The sequence below is a fragment of the Solanum lycopersicum genome, chromosome 5 (genome assembly GCF_036512215.1).
Source record: "Solanum lycopersicum chromosome 5, SLM_r2.1".
Lineage (NCBI taxonomy): Eukaryota > Viridiplantae > Streptophyta > Magnoliopsida > Solanales > Solanaceae > Solanum > Solanum lycopersicum.
In genome coordinates this window covers 67715863-67739435 of record NC_090804.1, presented here as the reverse complement: position 1 = coordinate 67739435, position 23573 = coordinate 67715863, and the positions used below count along the sequence as shown (strand labels likewise).

At 31.6% G+C, this 23573-nt stretch overlaps 4 protein-coding genes across 12 annotated transcripts in view; 2 read left to right on the top strand and 2 right to left on the bottom strand.

Annotated features, from left to right (window-relative positions):
* LOC101261521 (large ribosomal subunit protein uL10) overlaps nt 1-23573 on the top strand; it is a 61987-nt gene that overhangs the window by 36792 nt on the left and 1622 nt on the right. For both annotated transcript variants that reach the window (XM_069298630.1, XM_004239733.5), the window contains exon 2: nt 22628-23143. In XM_069298630.1, the coding sequence (XP_069154731.1) occupies nt 22886-23143 (258 nt within the window). In that variant the 5' untranslated portion in view covers nt 22628-22885. The remainder of the gene's footprint in view (nt 1-22627; nt 23144-23573) is intronic.
* On the bottom strand, nt 3677-4191 carry LOC101260642 (histone H4). The gene has a single exon (XM_004239731.5). It carries the CDS (start codon nt 4120-4122, stop codon nt 3811-3813), a length of 312 nt encoding a protein of 103 aa, XP_004239779.1. The 5' UTR covers nt 4123-4191; the 3' UTR covers nt 3677-3810.
* LOC101260937 (methionine--tRNA ligase, chloroplastic/mitochondrial) lies at nt 7646-15758 on the top strand. Its single transcript, XM_004239732.5, has 12 exons — nt 7646-8198; nt 10093-10236; nt 10411-10560; nt 11485-11652; nt 12161-12285; nt 12830-12923; nt 13586-13684; nt 14182-14362; nt 14469-14584; nt 14736-14891; nt 14997-15125; nt 15205-15758. Exons 1-12 carry the CDS (start codon nt 7866-7868, stop codon nt 15367-15369), a joined length of 1860 nt encoding a protein of 619 aa, XP_004239780.1. The 5' UTR covers nt 7646-7865; the 3' UTR covers nt 15370-15758.
* On the bottom strand, nt 16144-20321 carry LOC101261233 (UDP-glucuronic acid decarboxylase 6-like). Of its 8 annotated transcripts, none has more exons than XM_069298623.1 (13): nt 20111-20321; nt 19005-19105; nt 18542-18628; nt 18340-18427; nt 18033-18124; nt 17878-17942; nt 17704-17792; nt 17437-17514; nt 17264-17357; nt 17125-17191; nt 16903-16966; nt 16776-16816; nt 16144-16526 (listed from the first exon to the last, which is right to left on the bottom strand). In XM_069298623.1, the coding sequence occupies exons 2-13, from the start codon at nt 19083-19085 to the stop codon at nt 16341-16343; spliced, it is 1032 nt and encodes a 343-aa protein (XP_069154724.1). In that variant the 5' UTR covers nt 19086-19105; nt 20111-20321; the 3' UTR covers nt 16144-16340. The 8 variants fall into 8 exon arrangements, with proteins under 8 accessions (XP_069154724.1, XP_069154727.1, XP_069154729.1 ...); XM_069298626.1 differs by lacking the exon at nt 20111-20321 and adding an exon at nt 20049-20093; XM_069298628.1 differs by lacking the exon at nt 20111-20321 and adding an exon at nt 19976-20051.

Below are 23573 nucleotides of genomic sequence, written 5' to 3'. Positions count from 1 at the left end.
TTATCCCTTAAAGTAAGCTTTTTATATAAATAAAAATTAATCGAATCTTCAAGCGAATATTAAAAAATCGAATCATTAAAAAAAATAACCTAAATATTTCACCATTAAAAGTTAGTATTGCTGACTGTATTCCAATACACTTCTGATGAATCTATAAATTTATTATTGCACCTAATTTGTAATTGAAAGATCATGTTTAAAAGATAATATTTTTCTAATTATATGAATAATCTTTTATGTGTCCACTTCCTTTACAAAGTTCATATATTATATTCAACTTTTGTTCATCCAAGGTACAAATTTGATTTTTCTAATAAGTATAAATATAAATGAGGAGGATTATACAATTCCTTTTTATTATGTTTATATAAGTTGAGTACAACAAATTATTAGTTTATATAAATTATTAGTTTATATAAATTATTAAAATCATTGTAAGGATGTATCATGAATCCAACAACAACCAAATAATCAAGTTGGGGGTAGGTGCTCTATAAATAAAATTTAAAAAAAAATTATAATTCTAGACAATTGGAGTATTAATAATATTCATCTTTTACTTTAGAAACATCTTGACACTTAAAATTCTTTATTTTTTTTTAAAAAAAAGGAATTATATACATAAATAATGCTTCATTAGTTTCTTTGTTCCTGAATTATTGCATTTGAGCAGTTAGAAGATCTTTCGGTAATAATCTCTATTTTAATGATATAGTGATAAAATCTATTTACATTAATTTCGTATACCTTAAATTTGAAATTTCATTAGATTTATTATCGTTGTATTTTATTTGTTCCATTTTATATGTACTCTTTTATTTTACGGAAAAAGACCTAAAATATATCTGAACTTGATCGAAGTTGTTGTTGCTATATCGAACTTTGGAATTGACATCTTATCTCATACATTATTTAATAGTGTGTTTCAAAGGCATGTTTGTGCCTACGTAAACATCATAAATATTGCATCATTATAAATAGTAATGTGTTCACGTGGGAAGAGGGTAAAAGATCCTCCCTAAAGTTTGATATCATAAAAACAATTTCGGTCAAAATTGAAATATTTTTCAGACTATTTTACCTTTATTTTAAATACATCCAACAAATAATATACTTTTATGTGTTAAAATAATTTCAATTTTATTTTTAATGACATAATTTCCAAAAAAAATCTCCAACATGTGGTTGCTATTTGGTTGTAATTTCATCTAATAATTGAAGTTGACTTATCCTTTGCCTATAAATGATAAGAAAGGATTGGTGGAATGAATTTGTCACACTTGTGTTTTATTTGATATTTGAACAAAAAAAAAAACATTAGTCTGTTCATTTCAATTTTATAATACAATTTGATTAGACATAAAATTTAAGAATAATAGAAAATATATATATAACTATAAATTTATGAAAACGTACAATATAAAGTATAAATTTAAATAATTTTAAATAAAAAATATGTCACATAAATTAAATACGAAAAAAAGTAAAAAGGGCACTATTAATATCTAATTGTTAAAACAATTCAAATAAAACTTTTCAATATTTTGCATTTTTGTCATTTTTCTTTTTATAAGGCATACATGTTAATTAGTTGGAGTGACATTTAAATTTTTAAATATTAATAAAAATAATTGATGCAATCCTTATCTTGATGAGTGATTGTTATGGGGGAAAAAAAATTTAAAAAATTGGAAGAGTAAGATAAAATGTGACAAACATTGAGTGGACATAAGTTTGTTACAAATTGCATCATATTGTGTGTTGGAAAATTTATTTTATGATAAAATAAATTATTAATTACGAAAATTCTACTTTTTAGTTTACTTATTTTCGTTATTCGCTATAAGTTCTATAGATTTTTAAAATCTCTCATTTTCATGCATTACGTTAGTGTATCTTGTACATCACATTAATTTATCTCGCACATCATATTAGTATATCATGTAAAAAATATACCTCACACATCAAATTAATGTATATTGCGCATCAAATTAGTGTATCTCACACATCAAACTAATGTATATCGCGCATCAGATTAGTGTATCATGTATAAAATATACCTAGGGCATTAGATTAATGTATCTTGCGCATTAGACTAGTGTATCTTGAGCATTAAATTAATGTATCTCGCACATTAGACTAATATATCAATGCCTATATTATTGTATCTATTTTAAAAGATTTTTGTAATTATAAGCTTTTAAAGGATAAATTGTAATTTTATAAGAATGTGATTTTTGTAATTTGTCCTAAAATAAATTAAATATTTCCCATTAAATATAATTTTATATTAGAAAGTTGAGAACAAGATCTTCAAAATTATTCGAGAGAACTAAAATGAAATCAATTGAAATACCGATAAAAATGTTATTGGTTTATTTCAATATTATAATCTCAAGTCAGACATTAATTAAGGTAGAAATGGGTATAGTTAGAGCAAAATTCAAATCAAAATTTGATAAACGATAGTGAGTTACTTAGATGATAAACACTTCTTAATTTTAACCCAACGATGTTAAGTTGAAGTACACAATTGATCTACTTATCAATACATTAGTACTATCAATACATCAATAAATTATTAATTTCTCTACGTGAGATTTCTAAATAGATTTATACTGTTATTTTATTATTTCCATCTCATTTTATCTTTATTAATTTCATTTTATCTTTTACTTATTATTTAATATTCATATTCCATCTTTTATTCTGCATATTCATAATAGCTCCCAGGGGTCTGCATTCGGTTAGGATTTTTCTGTTCTTGGTTTTGTAAAAGTGTAATTCAATCCGATTCAAAATAAATTTAGTTTAGTTTAATTTTTCTCTATTCGATTCAGCTTTTTCCAATTCAATTATATCAATAATTAATAATATAGAGCCAAAGTAACGATATTGAATCCCTCAAAACATACTTTCTAATACAATAAATCATAACTGAAACTTAAAACACAATACTTGTAAATATACCTATTAAAGATTTTCAAACATAAAATATAAAAGCAGAGCCAATAACCAAAAATGATCAACTATAATTCAATTCTAAAATTAAAAACTTTATATATATTAGTTTTGTTTTTAAAAAAAATAAAACCAAAACCATACCAAAAAAAAAAACAAATTATTAATCCAAAACCAATATGGAAACACCAAAAAACCAATCCAAATAAAAATATGATTTTATTTGGTTTGTTTATTCGGTTTAATCCGAATAGTGCACACCCACCATTAAAATTACAAACCTATAAAATTATATAACAACGTAAAACAATACAATCTATCTGAATATTCATTAATCTAACAAATGAACCTATGAATTACTCAAACTAACCTTCACTTTCTCTAAAACAAGAAGACTGGGTGTAATTACAAATACTACATAATGAAGCAACACTGACATTTGCCATTCTTCTGGTTTAGAGACATTTTTGATGACCTGAAAACCTGCAAATACTAAATAATGCCTAAAACCCATCAAGATTACAAGATCTTTGTATTGAATTTGATGTATGCATCAATGGGAACTTAGCAGAAGAGACTCTAATACTACTACAAATATCCCTTTCATATAGATTTCTGCAACTAATCAGCAGAAACCAGCAAAATCTTATGATAAAGATTTGATTTTTTATCACAAAATTGATAAATAACTAGCAAAAGAATTTTCATAGAAGAATTATATCTGAACTAGTAATGAGAACTATTTCATTCAACACAAATTCATCAATTACAATGATTCTATAACCAAAACACCAGCTAAATTCAATTACCCATCAACAACAATGAAAAAAAAGATGAAAACATACGAAATCAACCACCGAACCCGTAAAGAGTTCTTCCTTGTCTCTTCAAAGCATAAACAACATCCATAGCAGTAACAGTTTTTCTCCTAGCATGTTCAGTGTAAGTAACAGAATCACGAATCACATTCTCCAAAAATATCTTCAAAACACCTCTTGTTTCTTCATAGATCAACCCACTGATTCTCTTCACTCCGCCTCTTCTCGCTAACCTCCTTATCGCCGGTTTAGTGATTCCCTGAATGTTATCACGGAGAACTTTCCGGTGACGCTTTGCTCCTCCCTTACCCAAACCCTTTCCTCCCTTTCCACGGCCAGACATTTCTACAGAGATCGAAAAATTGAATTGAGAAGAGATTGAATCGATTTGTGATGAAAATCAATTGGGTTAGGGTTAGGGTTTTGTAGAGATTTGATTTTCGAATTTGGGAAATTTTTTTTGGGTTTTGGCGGTAGAATTTGAATTTTTGTTCTCGATTTTTGGAGCGAAAAATTTTCTGTTTTCAATCTGAGCCGTTCGATGAAATGTGTATCTAACGGTGGATAGATAAGTACAAATAGAAGCACGCGGATCAGTGACGTGGAGTATTTCTATTAATTTAGTGTAATTAATTACTATAGATTAGTAATTAGTTCACTTTGAAGTCAACTAGTAATATTTAAAATATTGTTAATTTAAACACATCACAAATGTTTTGTTTGAATATTTACTTGATTATTAATCTGATGTTTTGAATTTTAATTAAATGTTATAAATAAAAGTATGTAAAGAATTGCTTCTACTTTAATAATTTTGTGTATTTAGAATAAGAAGTGTATTAGTTTAATAAAAAATAAATATAAAACATTATATATATATATATATATAAGATTTTTCTCCTATTTGTATTCGAATTTTATAATGTACGTGATAATAATGATGATTATTATAAATATTTTAATGTTTTGTTCATGTGCATAATTATTTCTTTAGATATATTATTATGCAATATTTAATATGAGTGTTATAGAGGGATAGTTTTATAAATAATGTAAAGCTAAAACGAACATTGATGTTACGTTATTATAGGTATAATATTGTTATGGAGAAGAAAAAATATAATAAGAAAATTTGATGCTGGATAAAATTATATTGTTATAATGAAATATTTTTATAACGAAATTTGATTGTAAGAAAAAGTTAGCACTTAAATAATTTGCATAAAGTATTATAGCAGTTAAGATATGGTGTAGTGGTTGATGGTCTATCGTTTAGTGAAAGTAAAATGATAAAAATAAACGTGAAAGTTAAATCGATTGATAATGAATAAACGCAAATCAAGCTTATTTAAATAATTAAAAAGGTAAATTTACCAAAGTTAATATGAGAAGATAAATATAGGCAATCACAATAGTTAAAGCTTAAACAATAGTATCTAAATTTAACGTATATAAACTATTAAAGATACATATAATAACTTAATGAATTGTTGTAATTGTTATTTTGTATCAAGTAACTTTCAACCTAATTCAAAAGGATAACTTTCACATATAGCAAATAAAAAATTATATTTATATATTATAGCAAAGTTTGCATAATTGCGTTCCACAAGAAATATATAACTGTATAATTCACTATACATATACAACTGTATAATTCACTGGCCTAAATTGTATAATTCACTGGCCTCGCTATACATATACAATTGTATGATTCGTTGGCCTAAATTGTATAATTCGCTGGCCTCGCTATACATATACAGTTGTATGATTCATTGGCCTAAATTATATAATTCCCTGGCCTATTTCATTGCAATTGTAGAATTCGCTGGCCTATTTCATTGCAATTGTAGAATTCGCTGGCCTATTTCATTGCAATTGTATAATTCGCTGGCCTATTTCATTGCAATTATATAATTTGCTGGCCTATTTCATTGCAATTATAGAATTCGCTGGCCTATTTCATTGCAATTGTATAATTCGCTGGCCTATTTCATTGCAATTATATAATTTGCTGGCCTATTTCATTGCAATTGTAGAATTCGCTGGCCTATTTCATTGCAATTGTAGAATTCGCTGGCCTATTTCATTGCAATTGTATAATTCGCTGGCCTATTTCATTGCAATTATATAATTTGCTGGCCTATTTCATTGCAATTGTATAATTCGCTGGCCTATTTCATTGCAATTATATAATTTGCTGGCCTATTTCATTGCAATTGTAGAATTCGCTGGCCTATTTCATTGCAATTGTAGAATTCGCTGGCCCATTTCATTGCAATTGTATAATTCGCTGGCCTATTTCATTGCAATTATATAATTCGCTGGCCTATTTCATTGCAATTGTAGAATTCGCTGGCCTATTTCATTGCAATTGTATAATTCGCTGGCCTATTTCATTGCAATTATATAATTTGCTGGCCTATTTCATTGCAATTGTAGAATTCGCTGGCCTATTTCATTGCAATTGTAGAATTCGCTGGCCTATTTCATTGCAATTGTATAATTCGCTGACCTATTTCATTGCAATTATATAATTTGCTGGCCTATTTCGCTGCAATATGTGTATAAAATTTGCTTTGAATACAATTGAATCGAAGAAAAATGTTTGTATATTGTATAATTATAAGTGTATAGGAAGAAGATATATGTTTCTCTCGCTTTATACAAAAAATAGAAACACAATTTATACACTTTTGTTGTATAAAGTGAAAGACAATTGTATTTCACTGCAATTGTATAATTCGTTGGCCTTTTTCGCTGCAATATTTGTATAAAATTTGCATTTGTATACAATTGAATCGAAGTAAAATGTTTGTAAATTGTATAATTGTGTGTATAGCATGAATATATATATTTTTGCATGTGAATATACAATTTTCTCTCTCTTTATACAAAACAGAAATACAATTTATACACTTCTGTTGAATAAAAGCGAGAGAGGTGAGTAAAGGGAGAGTGGTGAGCGAGGATGAGAAAGTGGCAAGTGAGAGTTTTGGGAGAGAGGCGACTGGCAAACTTTAACAAACGTTTGCTATGAACACAATTAAATCAAACAGTAGCTACTCCATTTATTTTATGTTATTAGTTGATATTATATATGATTATCCCAATTCAAAATTAACATTTTTTTCTTTTACTCAATCTATTCTTTCCCTAATTCTATAAAAATAACCATTATTTTCTTTTCAATTCTCCTTTGATTATTTTCTTTTGAATTAAATTATGTAATTATATTTGATATATTATTGTTTTCTACAAAATTAGTGAATCAAAAGTAATAATTTGAATTAAAAAAAATAAGATAAAATAGGTTCATTGGCAATAAGTAGGTTTAGTGATTTTGATAACATATTTGATTTTTTTATTATTTGGTTATTGATAGAATTTTTTTCTTAACGGGTTAATCGATAACTCAATAATAAGTTAATAAATTATATTTATGTCATTCGGTATATAAAGTTCTCGTAGAATTTAGTTTCATATTTTTATTTTTTACAGTTTCAAACTCTCGATTATTCTACAACGTGGTTGTGTTGTCTTTTTTAGCAAGATACAATGAAGCAACTCATGATGTACATGCTCTTTATTTGAGATTTTCGATCATTCATTTTTTGAAATATTAATGGTTAGTCAAATCACAATCAATAATCGATAAATCAATAACATATAAGCTAACATTTTAAAGGTTCTTAATGATTTAACATGTCTATAAATCAATAATCAATTAATCAAATTGATAAATTTTAAAATCAAATCAAACAGACCGATATGCGGACCCACATAAATAATAACTATCAACATTTTATAAAAAAAAAATGTCAAACTAACTTTTTAACAATTGGTAATTAGATTCACTAATATTTATTCTCCATTAAAAAAAATAATAATTATAGGAGTGTGAAGTCCATCCCTAATCTTTAAGCTTTGGTTCGTCTTCTTCCTTTTCACTTTTCTGCAAATTTTTTTTTTGAGCTCAAACCAAATTTCTTCATTATTCACAGCTTATTGAAGCCAAATTCAAGAACCCCAGTAGCACAAAATCCATTTTTTTTCACTCACAGTTAGTCAAATTCAAGGAAAAAAATGGCATGTAGAGTTCAACATTCAATTCAGAGCAGTTTTTGGTTCTTATCGTCAACCCCTTTTCGAAATACTTTGAACCCAAGAAAGAATTTTTTCAAGAATCGAATTAGTTTTGGCAAAGAATTGTTTTTTTCATCTTCTTCAAGAACTGCCCTTTACTGCACTTGCAGTAGTAGTAGTAGTGGTGGTGGTGATAAAGATGTTTTTTTGACAAATGGGGTTGGGGGTGATGATTCATTTGTACTTACAACTCCACTTTATTATGTTAATGCTCCTCCTCATATGGGGAGTGCGTACACTACCATTGCTGCTGATGCCATTGCTCGTTTTCAGGTTATACCCCTTTTAAGATTTGTAATTGTTGGTTTGAAAAACTTGAGATTTGTGTTTGAATTATCAATTATCGTATTGCAATTTTTGGTTTCAAAAATTTGAGCTTTGTGTATGAATTCTCGGTTATCGTATTATTTTGTTGTAATTACTGGTCATAATGATTAGTCATGTTGTTTATGGACTGTTTTTTCCTTGAGATGAGTGACTAGCGGAAATAACCTCTTTAACTTCAAGATAGGGGGTAAGGTTTGCGTACACTCTACCTCCTTAGATTTGTGGTATTACACTGAGTATGTTGTTGTAATTTTATGGAGTCTATGTTGTATGCAGGGGGAAGTGTGTGATTTAAGAGAATGTTTCGTTTTACTAATCCTATAATTTGCATTAAAGACAGAAATATTAGTAGAATTAGAATGAAATGTGACCGAATGGAGTGAAAGAAACATGTATAGTATTCACTATTCACATAGTTGTCCCCGACTGAGTTGAGATTGAGGTGTAATTGATTATTAACCAATCTGACGGAGTGAAGTTATCTTCAGACTACCTCTTTAGTGTAGTGATTATACTACTGCTGTTGCTGACACCTTTGCTCGTTTTCAAGTTACACCCTTTAAGATTGCAAGTGTTGGTCTCAAAGATTTGACCTTTATGTTTGGCCTGGACACCACGGTTATGAAAGAAAAAGAAAATAAAAAAAGCTTTGACCTTTATGTTTAAATCTTATGGAGGATTTGAAGTTCTCAGTATAATTTTATGGATTCCTTTTAGTTTGGTTATAGACTTGTATGTTAGTGCAGGGAGAAGTGTGAGATAATTTACCAATTTTTTTTAAAAAAAGAAGTGTGAGATTTTAAAGAATCTCTAGTCTTACAAATTCTCTACGTCGCATTAAAGACATCATTTTCTATAGTATTAGCATGAAATCGGCCCAAGAGGAGACAAATGTATATGGAGGATTCATTTAGTTATCCCTGACTAGGGTGAGATTGAGGTGTAGCTGATTGATTATCTAATTTGACGGAGTAAAGTTATCTTCACACGACCTCTTTACTGTAGTGATTACACCACCATTGCTGCTGACAGCGTCCCTTTCTCACATTACTCTCTTTTAAGATTGTAATTGTTTGTTTCGAAGATTTGAACTTTGTGTTTTAATCGTAGGGAGGATTTTAAATTCTCAGTATAATTTTATGGAGGGCTTTTAGTTTGGTTATAGACTTGTTTGTTCGTGCTGGGAGAAGTGTGAGATTTTAGAGAATCCCAAGTTTTATAAATCCTCTAATTTGCATTTAAGACAGATTGATTAGTAGTATTAGAATGAAATGGGCCAGAATATAGAGGAACGGATATAGAGGATTCATCTACCTGACCCCAACTAGGTTGAATTGAGGTGTAGTTGATTGATTTTCTAAATTTCCAGACGGAAGCTGTCTTCATATTACCTCTTTAGTGCATCTTAAATTCATTTGTTCCTACTGTGATTCAGTACATTTCCTAGTCTTCCTTTGCGTTACAAGGTTATAGCCTCTTTTTTGTGGTGATGTCTTATCATAATATTTAGGGGGCGGATGTCATAGTTGACCTAAGCCATCTCTATTCATGTTTTTGGTTGTCTATTCAAATATAATTCAGGAGTCTTGGAACTCTTTCATATACTTAGTTTGTTAGGCATAGATGGTAATCAGAGCCTCCTTTTTCACTTAGCGATGAACTTCCTTGTGGTTGTGATGAAAAGATGCATCCTCAACGAATAGACTGCCACAGGATATGATTTTTGCTTTTTAAGTAGAAGGGAGGACATAATTAAAATAAAATAATGTCAGATTCCTCAGAGTATACTCTGGTGTGCAATTTTAATAGGCTGATGTTTGTAGAGTTCCTTTTCTTGCAGAGGCTACTTGAGAAGAAAGTTATATTCATCACTGGCACAGATGAACATGGAGAGAAGATTGCTACTGCAGCTGCAGCTAATGGTTCTAGCCCAAATGAACACTGTGACGTTGTATCACAAGCTTATAAAGCTCTCTGGAAAGATGTATATTTTTCAACTAGTGCTAATTCATTTGTTTTTACTCTCAAGTACAGCATCTGGAATGTTCTTTTTTGATTGGGTGTGGAGGGTTCAAAATTAAGACTTAGTTCATGTAAAGGGAGCTCTCATCAATTGAGCTAATGTCATGCCTTTTTACTTCTTCAATTGTTACTGCAGTTAGACATAAGTTATGACAAGTTTATCAGAACAACTGATCCAAAGCATGAAGCTGTTGTGAAGGAATTTTACTCTCGGGTTCTTGCAAATGGTGACATATACAGGGCTGATTATGAGGGACTTTATTGTGTCAACTGTGAGGAGTACAAGGTGAGAACTCAATTCTATTTTTCCAAAGAAATCTTTTGCGTACCCTTCATATGGCATTCTTTTCCTTATAGTATTACCCCTCCATTTCAATTCGACTGTCTGGTTTCGATTTGTCAGTTTTAGAAAATAAAGGAAACTTGTGAATCTTGGAGTCTTTTAACTAACAATATGTGGAATTTACCAAAATGTCCTTTAATGTTGTGGTCTTAAACATGCCACGTGGAAAGTTGAAAAGAGTTGCCAAAAAAGAGACATTTTTGTCAAACAAACTGAAACAAACAAATTGAAACTGAGGGAGCATACAGGATCATACAATTTTACTATCATCTTTTTTCATGCCTCAGTAATCAGTAGTCACTCTAGGCGTGAGGCATTCGACTGATTGGTTCTTCCGTAAAAGAATTCATTCTTGGTGGAAGATGTTAACCTAGTTTCACAGTTTCTAATCACTTCCTTGTGACTTTGAGCCCTTAAGCTGCATAAATCTACATTCCCATGTTCTTTTTAGTATTCATGCACAAAAGACTGGCACTGTGGCAGAGGTTGTCTAAATATCATATTGATGTTGTTTGGAGTAGTCAGTCATGAGTTTTTTTTTTTTTGATATATAATAGAAACCACTTTCCATCTTTTACTTTACTAGCAATTCCGTGGTGATTGATTGCAGCATTGCCTCTTATTGACTTCATAGACTATATGATTTGTAATTGCGATTTCTCGGACTGGCTTACTGCAAGTTTATCATCTACAATCTATTCCATTACATATAAGAAAAAGATTGATGTATAATAGGTAAAATAAAGGACACATGAGATTATACGAATGTTCTATAGCTCAAAGAATTCGAAATATTCAATCTATGCATGTCTAAATCTAGTTTGTTTATTATTGGGCAGTCCATTTGTAACATTGGAAGAGTTGCAGGACGAGAAGGATTTGCTGGATGATAACTGTTGTCCTACGCACTTAAAGCCATGTGTGAAAAGAAAAGAAGATAATTACTTCTTTGCATTGTCAAAGTATCAACAACAATTGGAAGAAGTTTTAAAGCAAAACTCTGGTTTCGTCCAGCCTTCTTATCGTCTAAATGAGGTAGGCAGATTGGAATATCTATTTGGGTTTTCATTTTAAACTCTGCACCTTATTGGTTCATAATATCACCCGACAAAGGCTAGAAAAGATACAGATGAGATTGACTTTGGCGAAATATGTAAACAATGTCAATGTTTGGAAAACATCTCATTCCTAGAATTTGCTCATTTCTCATAAATCATAGCAAATAATTTGAACACTACCTGGATTTTCTAAAGCATCAATTTAACCGGAGGTGAAAAATCACATTTTCCTTTGATATGACATTAGTTCAGTCAAACTAGGTTCACTAGAGATGAATTATATTATTCGATAAACCAAAAGATATTTGTCCAGAAAAGAATTTCATTTCCGCACTGCACTATCGTCATTTGCTCTATGTGATACTGTTTCCTGAAATACTATTCCTATTGCTGTCTCAATTTACACCGTCATAGTGCCTGCATAATTTGTGTTACATCTTTGTTTAAAAACATTATGAAATAAAATTGATATAGTCTATTTAAAGGTTCAAGGTTGGATTAAAAATGGCCTGAAAGATTTCTCCATTTCCCGAGCATCAGTAGATTGGGGTATTGCTGTTCCTAATGATTCAAAGCAGACTATATATGTCTGGTTTGATGCTTTATTGGGGTAAGTCATCTTTCTCTTTTGCACCTGGTGCAAATATAGATATTTTGTCCTTTTGATATTCTGTCTTCGTTTGGATTCTGTTCATTATGTTTTTCAATAGTGTTGGCATGTTTTCCCTTTGTGAGAGTGCCTGTATAGTTCTTTATAAATAAAACGTCTGTATAGACTTTTTTTCATAATTTTTTTTGACACGGTGGTTGTTATTTTCCCATATGATTCAGGGGTTCATCTTGAGTAAACTTGGAAAATTTCACTGCCTGTACTTCAAAATAGATTCAACTAAGCTAGTTGCATGTTACATAATGTTGCTAGGGCTTTAAGTTCTATTCTGAATCTGTTTGTCTCACATGCTGCATGCAAAGGGTTCTTAAATTCCAAAGCAGCCCTAGTCAACATTTTTCAGTAATTGAACTGTTGTTATGAGTGTAGTAGCAAGTGGCTCTCATTGTTATTTACCCTGAATATGATGTTCCATTCATCCATTCTCGTATCTTACTCTCCATTGTCATTTTCTTCTCCTTTTGCTCTTTTTTGGGTCAAACAGTTATGTATCTGCACTTCTGGAGGATAGCGAGCTAGCCAGTTTAGATACTGCAATTTCTTCTGGATGGCCTGCCTCGCTCCACTTAATTGGCAAGGTATGCCATGCTTTGAGTCACATTTAAATTCAGATAAGCTAATGCTTGTTTGGGCTGGGGTGGGGTGGGTGGGTGGGGGGAGGTTGTTATGGATCTTGTTTGAACAATCTTAGTTCCATGAACTTCCTTGGTAGTTTCTTACAAAATCTAGTCGCCGTTGGCAGATAAGGAGATTGTTACTCATACAAAAAGGGTAAACTAAGCACGTCGCTAGACACATAAATTATGTTCGTATGTCATTCCACTTTCATGTCCAAGCGTAAGTATTAAGTGGCACTGGATTTGTGCTTTTCTTGTTGGTGTATGACAGTATCTTCTTGATCTTTGATTATAGATTTTGTTCCTAGGTTAACCTTGAAGAAACTCAGATGTTTGATATTACTATAATATCTTTTGTATATGTTCAAAGTTCTCATTTTAGATGGTTCTTTGGATACACCTGAAAGCATCTTGTTATCATAACTAAGCAACGTTGGAAAGCTAAAGTTATTTTATGTTTAAATGAAATAAAATATGAAAGTTTCTATAGTTCATGTACTTTTGTTGCTAGAGAACTTTCTCAAAATCCTCTTATTGATGAAGACGTTCCTTTTTGCTTAGCTAAATTTCATCTAATCAATGTGTCTCCTTAACGATTTTGTTCTCCTTGACAATTTTGACAGGATATATTGCGATTTCACGCTGTTTATTGGCCAGCAATGTTAATGTCAGCAGGAATTGGTCTCCCTAAGATGGTATTTGGTCATGGATTCTTGACCAAGGTATTTACGTTACATTTGGAACTTTTACTCTATATTTTTCTTGAGCTTGGAAGATTTGTCTCTTCGACATTGTCTGAGTTGTAGTTTGTTATCACCTATTCCATCTCCTAATCAATCACCCCTACAAGAAAAAGGAAAGGAAAAAACAAATAAAAAACAGTAGATGAAGTTCTTATATGTTTCAGGTGTTTTTTCTTACTATACCAACCAATATTACATCTGCTGACGTTGCTCTAATTCTTCGTTCATATGAAGCTTTGTAGAAGCATCCATTAAACGTTTCAATGATTGATAAAAAATCTATTCAAATACAATCAGTCTTCTTTGATCGAGATAATTTTGTATTTTTCTCTATGGACTGCTTAACGTCATTTTATACATATACTGTTTTAAGCTATGTAACTTCGATAAAAACATATAGGCAAGCATGTAGCTATGCTAATTCATCGTATAGTCCTGTTTATATTTGATTTAGCTCTTGTTTTTTGAAATTTTAGGATGGTATGAAGATGGGTAAATCACTGGGGAATACACTCGAGCCAACAGACTTGGTTCAGAGGTTTGGACCTGATGCAGTCAGGTACTTTTTCCTCAGGGAGGTAGAATTTGGTAATGACGGGGACTACTCAGAGGAACGGTTCATCAGAATGATAAACGCAAATTTAGCTAATACAATTGGTACTTAATTTTTTTTTAAAAAATATGTTACATTGTCATTTCGTTCTGATTAGCTTTTGGAACTTAGGCAAGGGTATTAAGTCTGACCTAAGGTTTATAAATGCAGGTAATCTTCTAAATCGCACACTTGGACTTCTGAAAAAAAACTGCCAATCAACTCTGGCGGTTGATTCAGATGTTGCGGCAGAAGGAAACGAATTCAAGGCTGCAGTGGAGAAACTGGTAAACACGTCTCCCCTTTCATGCATTGAGATATACATTATGCCAGACTAGTTCCTCTTATTGCATGCCTTTTAACCTCTAGATGTACATAGAATGCAGTTTAACCGCGTAAGACGCTTGTGTTTGATGATGTAAAGTGTTGTCTTTATAGGTAGAGAAAGCACGAGTGCACTATCAAAATTTGGAATTATCAGCAGCTTGCGAGACTGTGCTGGAGATTGGTAATGCTGGAAATTTATACATTGATGGACAAGCACCGTGGACTCTTTTCAAGCAAGGCGGCACAGCTTTTGAAACTGCAGCAAAGGTTTTTCTTCAAGCTGTTTCCTTAAACTTCGTTCGTATAAAATTCACTGAAGTAATCATCGATGCATTCTAAGATATTTTATTCTTCCCTTTGATTATTCATTAGGATCTCGTAGTTGTATTAGAAGCAATGAGAATCATATCAATCGCGCTATCACCAATTACACCAGGCTTGAGCTTGAGGATATATTCCCAACTTGGCTACTCCAAGGAACAATTCAATGCTGTTAGCTGGGTACATACATCGTACTTTTGCTATATCTTTGCTGATTTTTCTAGCAAAACCATTGAGTGATCGATTATCTTGTTTTCAGAGTGATACCAAATGGGGCGGGCTGAAAGCTGGTCAAGTAATGGCACAGGCAACGCCAATCTTTGCCAGAATAGAAGATGGAACTGAAGCTGAGACCAAAAGTGCAGCAACAAAGAAAGTTAAGAAGGAGAAGACACCTAAAAGTAAGAGTCCTGTTGAAGCTTAGAACTTTTTTTCATGCTTATCTTAAACATCATTGTTTTCTCCTCCCGCGATATGTAAAACATCGATTCTTACAACCAATAAGTATCTATCGATATTGCTTTGCATAGATTTTGTTTTAACCTTCTGTGTTATCAGTCATAACTTAGAGCTGGATACATCAAAGAACTATCAGTTTTTTCGACCAGTTTTCTACATTCTATCTTGCCATTTTGCTGTTCCATCGATAAGTAGCTGTCAACGTTGTATGTTTCCTTAAGGGAAACAAGTCGTTTTCCAGCAAAACTAGACCACATTTGGATGGACAACTTTCTTTGTAATACAATTTGATATTGAACATGTACAATTTTTAAGGTTTTCACAGAAGGAAGGAGGCTATTAAGTCTGTCAAGTGATGATAGTGTTGTGCAAATACATAATGAGATTTGCTTGTAAATAAGTTAATGATTTAATATATCTAGCTACTCCTTTGTATATTTCCTTAAGTTGAGGGTCTATTAGAAACAGTCTCTCGACCTATCTCCAGAGTCCACTTGTGAGTTTACACTGAGTATGTTGCTATGTTATTGTCGTAGTACTTTTCCTATGTATATGTAGAGAGAACCAGTCGTTAAAAACAGACTCCTGTACTACTTATGGAAAGACCACTCAACGTAAGATGTTCATCTGAACTCAATACGAGTCTTTCATATTTTAATGAGCATACAAGGACAAAAAAAAATAGCAATATTTTTAAACGAACTAGTGTCAGACGATACCACGAATACAAGCGAAAATATGGGGGAAAAACAATATATTTTTGAATAATAAAAGATGGATTCTGGACATAGTTTATTTTCCATTCAGAAAGACAAAGCAACAACAAAAGAAACTTTGAGAAACAAAAGCTGATATCTCATGTATAAACCAAAGCCAAAATGCAAAAACATATATTCTGTGAACTCTCTTGTTCCTTCAATTCCCAACCATGGATGTTTACTTCTTTCTTGAAATCCCCAGCCTATCGCGGAAGTCTTCCTCCATGAGAGGAAGACCATCGCGCAACTTGACCTTAGGTTCCCACCCTAGCAACTCTTTTGCCTTTGTGATATCGGGTTTTCTCTGTCGAGGATCATCTGGTGTGTTCTCCACTGTGATAATTTTCACTTCCGGATTGATAAGCTACAAGATAACACACTATTTATGTATACGAGGTATGAAAGTACTTGTCTAGATTACCCTTTTATCTCTCCTGAAGTAATCCCACAAAGTGAGATCTGAGGAGGGTAGATTGTGCAGAGACCTTACCCCTATCTTGAGAGATAGAGAGGTTCTTTTCAATAGACCCTCGGTTCATCCTCAAGCACTTCACTTATTGGAATGAGAAAAGGAAAAATCTCAAACCTTTGCTAAAATAAAAGGGTTACTTACCTCTTTTACATTCTCCGCGAGTTCAAGCATTGTGAATTCACCTGATAATAGAGGATCGAATTAGTTATGAACGATGATGTATAACCTTTTTACGAGTTAAATAGAGAGGAAGTGGAAGTGAACTAACCTGGATTTCCAATGTTAATTGGTCCAGTATTGTCTCCAGCCATAAGTCTCATAAGGCCATTAACCTACTCATCAAGAAAGGAAGGTAAGTCAAAAGGCTCAAAGAACGTTAAAGGGAAGTCCTGCAGAACGTTGGGGTGTAGATAATCAAGGTGCACGGAAGTAGGCCCTAGACACCATCTTTGTAACAGAGAGTTAAAATCGTTCAAAGATTAGTTCTTACCATGTCTGAAACATAACAAAAGCTGCGCGTTTGAGTTCCTGGTAACTGGACAGTCAAGGGTTCATCACTGCAGTGTGCAAAAATAAAGTTGGTCCCTTGCTAAGATAACAAAGTTGACAGAAACATTCAGAAGCAATACCGAATGGCCTGGGCAATGAAGTTGCTGACAACGCGACCATCATCTATGTTCATTCGAGGACCATAAGTGTTGAAGATCCTAGCAATCCTTATTTCTGTTTTTTTCAATCATATCAGAAGAGATTTTGATGGAAGCAACACGAAACATATGGTGCTCACAGAAGAAAGGATTACCTATTCCGTGCTGTCTGTGATAATCAAACATCAAAGTCTCAGCCACTCTTTTGCCTTCATCATAACAACTTCTAACTCCTGAAAATTTGCATACAATTGTAAGCATACAAGATATATCGTTGAGCATCTGTGGCACGATGGGGTCATATATACTAGATGTTGAACTTGAACCTCATTTAGCTTCTTCACATGTTTACTTTTTATATATCGAACCTCTTAGTGAAAATACTAGCTCTTACTTCAATATCATAAAGTTAAAAAACGTACCAATTGGGTTAACATTGCCCCAATAGGTCTCATCTTGAGGGTGCACGAGTGGATCTCCGTAGACCTCAGAAGTCGATGTGAGTAAAATCCTGTTTTGCACAACAAATGGTGAGATAAGAGGGATGTACATTACCAAGAACTAAGTAGTAAGTACAGAGAGAAGATGATTCCGACCTTGCTCCAGTTCGTTTGGCTAGTCCCAACATGTTCAACGTTCCGATAACATTTGTCTTGATTGTCTGGTAACAAAAACACAACAGAACTCGTTACTTCAGAGCAACGAAACAACTAAGTGTGACGAACAGAAGGAAACTTCTGCAATAACTAACCTTAACAGGATTATACTTGTAGAAAATGGGGGAAGCAGGACAAGCGAGGTGATAAATCTGGTCTACTTCTATCAACAATGGCTCAGTAACGTCTGCATAAGAAGAAAATCGACACAGAGGATATAAACAAGACAGTTCATGAACGTACAACATCATTCTCAGTATAGTCCCACTAGTAGAGTTTATAGAGGGTAGAACAAAACCACCAACTAGACATATGAAGCAATAACAACAACACGATAGTGAGAAACTAGAGTCATAAGAGACAACGAGTAGCAGTAAAAAAAACCAGAAGCAGTGGTTTTACCATGGCGAATTAGCTCAAATCTTGGATGACCAATCCATTTCTTTAGATTGTCTTTTGATCCAGTGAAGTAGTTATCAGCAACAATCACCTGAGCAACGACGTAAAAAAGTTCATGTAAATTCACTCCTATTTAACCATCCTACGAGAAGACAGTAAGTTGTGATTATACAGCATAAAATCAGCGCGAAAAAAAACTCTCTACCTCATTCTTCTCATTTTCCATCAGTTTGTCAACAAGATGAGAGCCTATAAATCCAGCACCACCAGTCACCAGAATCCTCATGTTAGCCTGTGAATTCAAGTAGTTCAAGAGTGGTAACATTATATCAGAAACAACCTCTATACCTCCACAACAACGTAGGGGTAAGGTAATCGACTAAACATACACACCACCCCCTTCACAGACCCTACATGGAGATGTAACACGGAGATGTAAAAGCTATGACAGTGTGAATTTTCAGGTTTGCAGTAGGTATACAACTAATGTAAAACTAGTCAATTCACGATGAATCTCGACAATTGGACTGATACGGGCTTAAATGGAGCACATGGACAGAATCAGTCTCAAACTTACTTGGGATTGAGGCGTAACGGCTATTATAAACACGAAATATAAATCTAACTAAAGATCCAATCAACCACAACCTACAGGTAACTGGAATTACCTGGAAAAATTTCGCCTTTCGCAAAGGTGAAGGCTCTGGTGGTGGTTTTGTTGATACATGATTGTTCCCATTAGAAGCCATTTTTTCAGATCAATTCAACTCTGTAACCAAAAATCAATCAAAATTTAGAAAAAAGAACAACAGATTTCAACACAACAATCCAATATCAATAAACCCCCCCTAAAACATAACAGGTTCAACTTTTTCGAAACCGATTTCCCATCTACGTGTTGCTCTAACTCTAAACAGATGTTGACATGATGTGAGTGTCAAATCCTTCAAAAATATTGAACTTTACGAAAATCCCACACAGTATAAACTCAGTATAGTCACATCAAGTGGGTCTTACCCTTACATCTACTTGTATAAGTCGAAAGTATAAAAAAAAACAACATATAATAACACGATAATCGAGGTATAAGGAATCGAAATCGAAGAAACAAAAAAGCTGAAATCTTGATTCCCAAAATTGAGAAGATGAACACAAAAACAAAAAAAAACACTAAATTAAACTCCAAATCATCAATCACCTTGATTAGTAGAGAAAAAAAAAGAATGAATACAAATAAAATTAGCTAAAAATCACACAAATTTATAGAATATGAAAAAACAAAAACCCCACAAGACCCATGACACCAAACATTACCAACAAGAGAGAGAAAATTACATAAACCTAAAAAAAATAATTTTTTTTTATATATATAAAAAAAGTAATCTTTCAACACAAGCAAAAAAAAATTAAAAAAACAAAAAATTTAACACAAAAAGAGAAAACTGATAATGAAATCAAACCTTCTTAGCAATAATTACAGATCTGAATCTATTTTTTTTTTTAACATCAAACAAATAATTAACAAAAATTCAGCATAAATAAATAAAAAAATTCGCTGAATCAAAATTAACAAATACACTTAAATAAATTCAGCAGAAACAAAGCAAAAATCAATTAAAAAAAACAATCTTTTTAATACCCATTACTTAAATCGACAATTTTTTTTTTTGCTTAATCAATTCAGCAGCAAAAAAAATATTAAAATCTTATACCTCTTGAAACAAAAAAAAAAAATTCATACACTAAAAAAATTATTTAAAGAAAAAAGAAGTACCTGTAAAATATATATTATAAAAGATACAGTCAAAAAAGTTATTAGAATCCCAGATTATGTTGAGATTTTGATTATAAAAATTATGGGGTTTTATTATTATTTATAGAAAAAATTGAGATTTTGAAATTAATTACTTAATCTTTTAGGATTTGATTTTTTTTTTACAGTAAATAGTGTTATATGCTATTTAGGTTTACAAGGTCAAAATTTGGACTTCTTTTTCCAAGTAGATATCTACTACTAATCTTATCTTAATTAATTAAGATATTATTATTATTATTATTATTAACAAAAAAATTATAATTTTAAATATTTTTTTGCTTTTCATGAATTATGCAACTAACCAAATTTATTTTTATTTTTTTAAACGAAGATATAAAGAATTTTAATATGTAGCCATGAATACATGTGCCTTATTACTAATAATAAAACAAGATAGTATATGATATATTTTTTTAATGTAATTGTTTATTAGGTAATGTTAATATTCTGCCTATGACAAAATTCGTAAGGAGATTGAGATGGTTCATGCTATAGTCATGACACTTATTTGATGAACTTTATTAAGAAAAAAAATTGCGTTTTTTTGGGGAATAATGGTAAACGTGACCATTTTACTCTAAGGTGTACGAAAAGTGTTTTTCGTGAAAAATAATTGTTAGTTATTTTCTACGATTTGTTCGTATGTAATTGGATCATTGACTATTTTGTTGTGGTTGGACTTGTTTTAGTTCTTCATATATAAAAAGAGTCGTGATTATTTTAATACTTCCTACAATTAATTAATGATTAAAATAGTTTTACTGTATGAAAAAAATGATTATTTTAGTTATAAACCTTCAAGGTAATGGTGTAAATACGAAAATCTATTAAGTTGAACCAACAATTCACGTGAACCATATAATGTTAAACAAAAATGTAAGACTTTTTTTTAAAAAAAATTCATTTAATGTTTCATATTTGAATTGAAGTTTGTCTAAATCCAAATTAACGATAATGATAAGTTTAGTTGTTAGTCGATTAATTCAAATTTATTAGGTAAAAAAAATTGTTGTTATTAGCACTGCAATACACCTACTTTAGGTTCAAAATTTATATTATTATTCAAATAATAGAGAGTTCAACTGAAAGTGAATAATCTAATTGAATTTGGTTCTAAACAAAATTGTTAATCAACATGAGGGTGTATTAAATCCCCCTTTAGTTATTTTTAATAATAAGCCAAAGGATTAGTTTAATTTTCGAATTCTCTATACTACTAACTACTTTATAATTATTATTCTTTAAGGAAAAAAAAATTTAAAATATGACATTAACCTTTGAATAATGACTCATTTACCACATTTATTATATATTGAATTTATATATATACTTATCTTTTAATAAAATATATATTTATGCTATTAATTTTTTAATGAAAGACAAATAATTTTGCAAAATCAATTTTTTCATCTTCCCAGAAGGGTCCATATTTGTCGAACCACGCTATATATCCAGTCCATTTTCAAGATAATCACCACCCGCTAATTTCAAGTAAATTGAACCAATCAATATCTGCTCTAGCACAAATCCATTAAAACTTTTACGAACTAGATGTATCACATGAATTTGGTGTAATCTCTTAAACAAACTAAATGGATCATATGAATTTGAGTCAATCTCTTAAACGAATTAGACGTATCATATGAATTTGGGCCAGAGTTTATCAAACCAACGCTTGATATGTAGCCATTTTAAAGAGAATCGCTGCCCTCTAAATTCCAGTAAATTTAACCACAATACCACTCTAGCCCAAATCCTTTAAAACCTAAACGAACTAGACATATCATATGAATTTGGGCCATTTTTAAGAGAATCACCACCCTCTAAATTCATGTAATTTAACCACAATATCTCACTCTAGCCCAAATCCTTTAAAACCTAAACGAACTAGACAAATCATATGAATTTGGGCCAATTTTGCCACCCGAAACCAAAGTTTACCAACCTAACGCTAGCTATCCAGTCATTTCGAAGCGAAACACCACCCTTTAAATTCAAGTTATTTAACCACAATCTTACTCTAATCCGAATCCTCTAAAACTTAAATGAACTAGACGTATCATGTGAATTTGAGTCATTTTTAAGAGATTCACCACCCTCTAAATTCAAGTAACTTGACCAGAATATCACTCTAGCCCAAATCCACTAGAACTTAAACGAACTAGACATATCATATAATTTTTTGCCAATTTTGCCACATACGCCAAACATTACGAAACCAACGCTAAATATCTAGCCATTTCCAATATAATCGCCACCCTCCAAATTCAAGTAAGTTAACCACAATATCACTCTAGCCCAATCGCAATAAAACTAAAACGAACTAGACGAATCATATGAACTTAAGTCAAATCTCTTAAACGAACTAGACGGATTATATGAATTTGGGCCTAAGCCCAAATCTAGATATCCAGCCCATTTCCTAAAACAATCTCAACCCTCAAAAACCCAATCAATCTACACCGTCCAATTTAGGTCATTCAATCACCCATCACTATATAAACTCTCCATCTTCTTCTTCAGCACTTCATAGAGCAAATCAGGTTTAGGGTTTTTCTCATTTCTCCCCTTTTTTCAGCAAACCATAGATCTGAATTGAAGAGGTTAAAGTGACGGCGCCGCTGCTGTCCGCCTTGACTGAAGTTCGAATTCGTCTTGGCCCTCTTTTTGTTGTACTAAAAATCTCTTCTTTTCACTTTTAGGGTTAGTTTTCATCTGAAAAAACCAGTTCAAATGGCTCCTAAAGCAACTAAGGCTGAGAAGAAGATTGCTTATGACACCAAAATGTGTCAACTTCTGGATGATTTTACTCAGGTGCTTGTGGCTGCTGCTGATAATGTTGGATCTAATCAGCTACAGAGTATTAGAAAGGGTTTGAGAGGTGATTCTGTTGTTCTTATGGGGAAGAATACTATGATGAAGAGAACTATTAGGGTTCATGCTGAGAAAACTGGCAATGAGACCATCCTGAATCTCATCCCTCTCCTTGTTGTGAGTCTCTTTGCTCCTCTTCGCTGATATTGTGTTAATTCTATACATGTATATGCTCAAATCGTGTTAATTGTACTGAATTTGGTGTTCAAATTATTGAATTTAATCAATTGATACCAAAAATGATAGAAGTATGTTTTTTTTCATAGTAGAGGTAGTACTCAGTTAACTGTACTGAAATTGTTCTTCAGTTTATACTAGAGTTGATATTCCAATCTGATACAATAAATAGTAAAGCTATGTTGCTTAAAAATGTAGACAGGTGCATGATGTATCCTCCGAAAATAGCGTATGCTTGATGTATCCTACACAGTTGTGGCAATATTTTTGGAGAGGCCGAGCAATTAAGTAATAAAGCAAGCTTTTGTTTAGATAGTATTGTACTCAATTAAGTCTATTGAATTTGTTGTCCAGTTTATACTAAAGGAAT

Bases quoted from the DNA above. Each gene is read 5' to 3' on its own strand.
- LOC101261233 (XM_069298623.1), bottom strand. From the start codon at position 19,085: ATGGCTTCTAATGGGAACAATCATGTATCAACAAAACCACCACCAGAG. The intron at 18,125-18,339 runs GTAAAACCACTG...CTTCTTATGCAG, and splicing joins ATTTGAGCTAATTCGCCATG to ACGTTACTGAGCCATTGTTG. The intron at 16,817-16,902 runs GTTAGTTCACTT...CTCTATTATCAG, and splicing joins AATTAACATTGGAAATCCAG to GTGAATTCACAATGCTTGAA.
- LOC101260642 (XM_004239731.5), bottom strand. From the start codon at position 4,122: ATGTCTGGCCGTGGAAAGGGAGGAAAGGGTTTGGGTAAGGGAGGAGCA.
- LOC101260937 (XM_004239732.5), top strand. From the start codon at position 7,866: ATGGCATGTAGAGTTCAACATTCAATTCAGAGCAGTTTTTGGTTCTTA. The intron at 11,653-12,160 runs GTAGGCAGATTG...GTCTATTTAAAG, and splicing joins CTTCTTATCGTCTAAATGAG to GTTCAAGGTTGGATTAAAAA. The intron at 13,685-14,181 runs GTATTTACGTTA...TTGAAATTTTAG, and splicing joins GTCATGGATTCTTGACCAAG to GATGGTATGAAGATGGGTAA.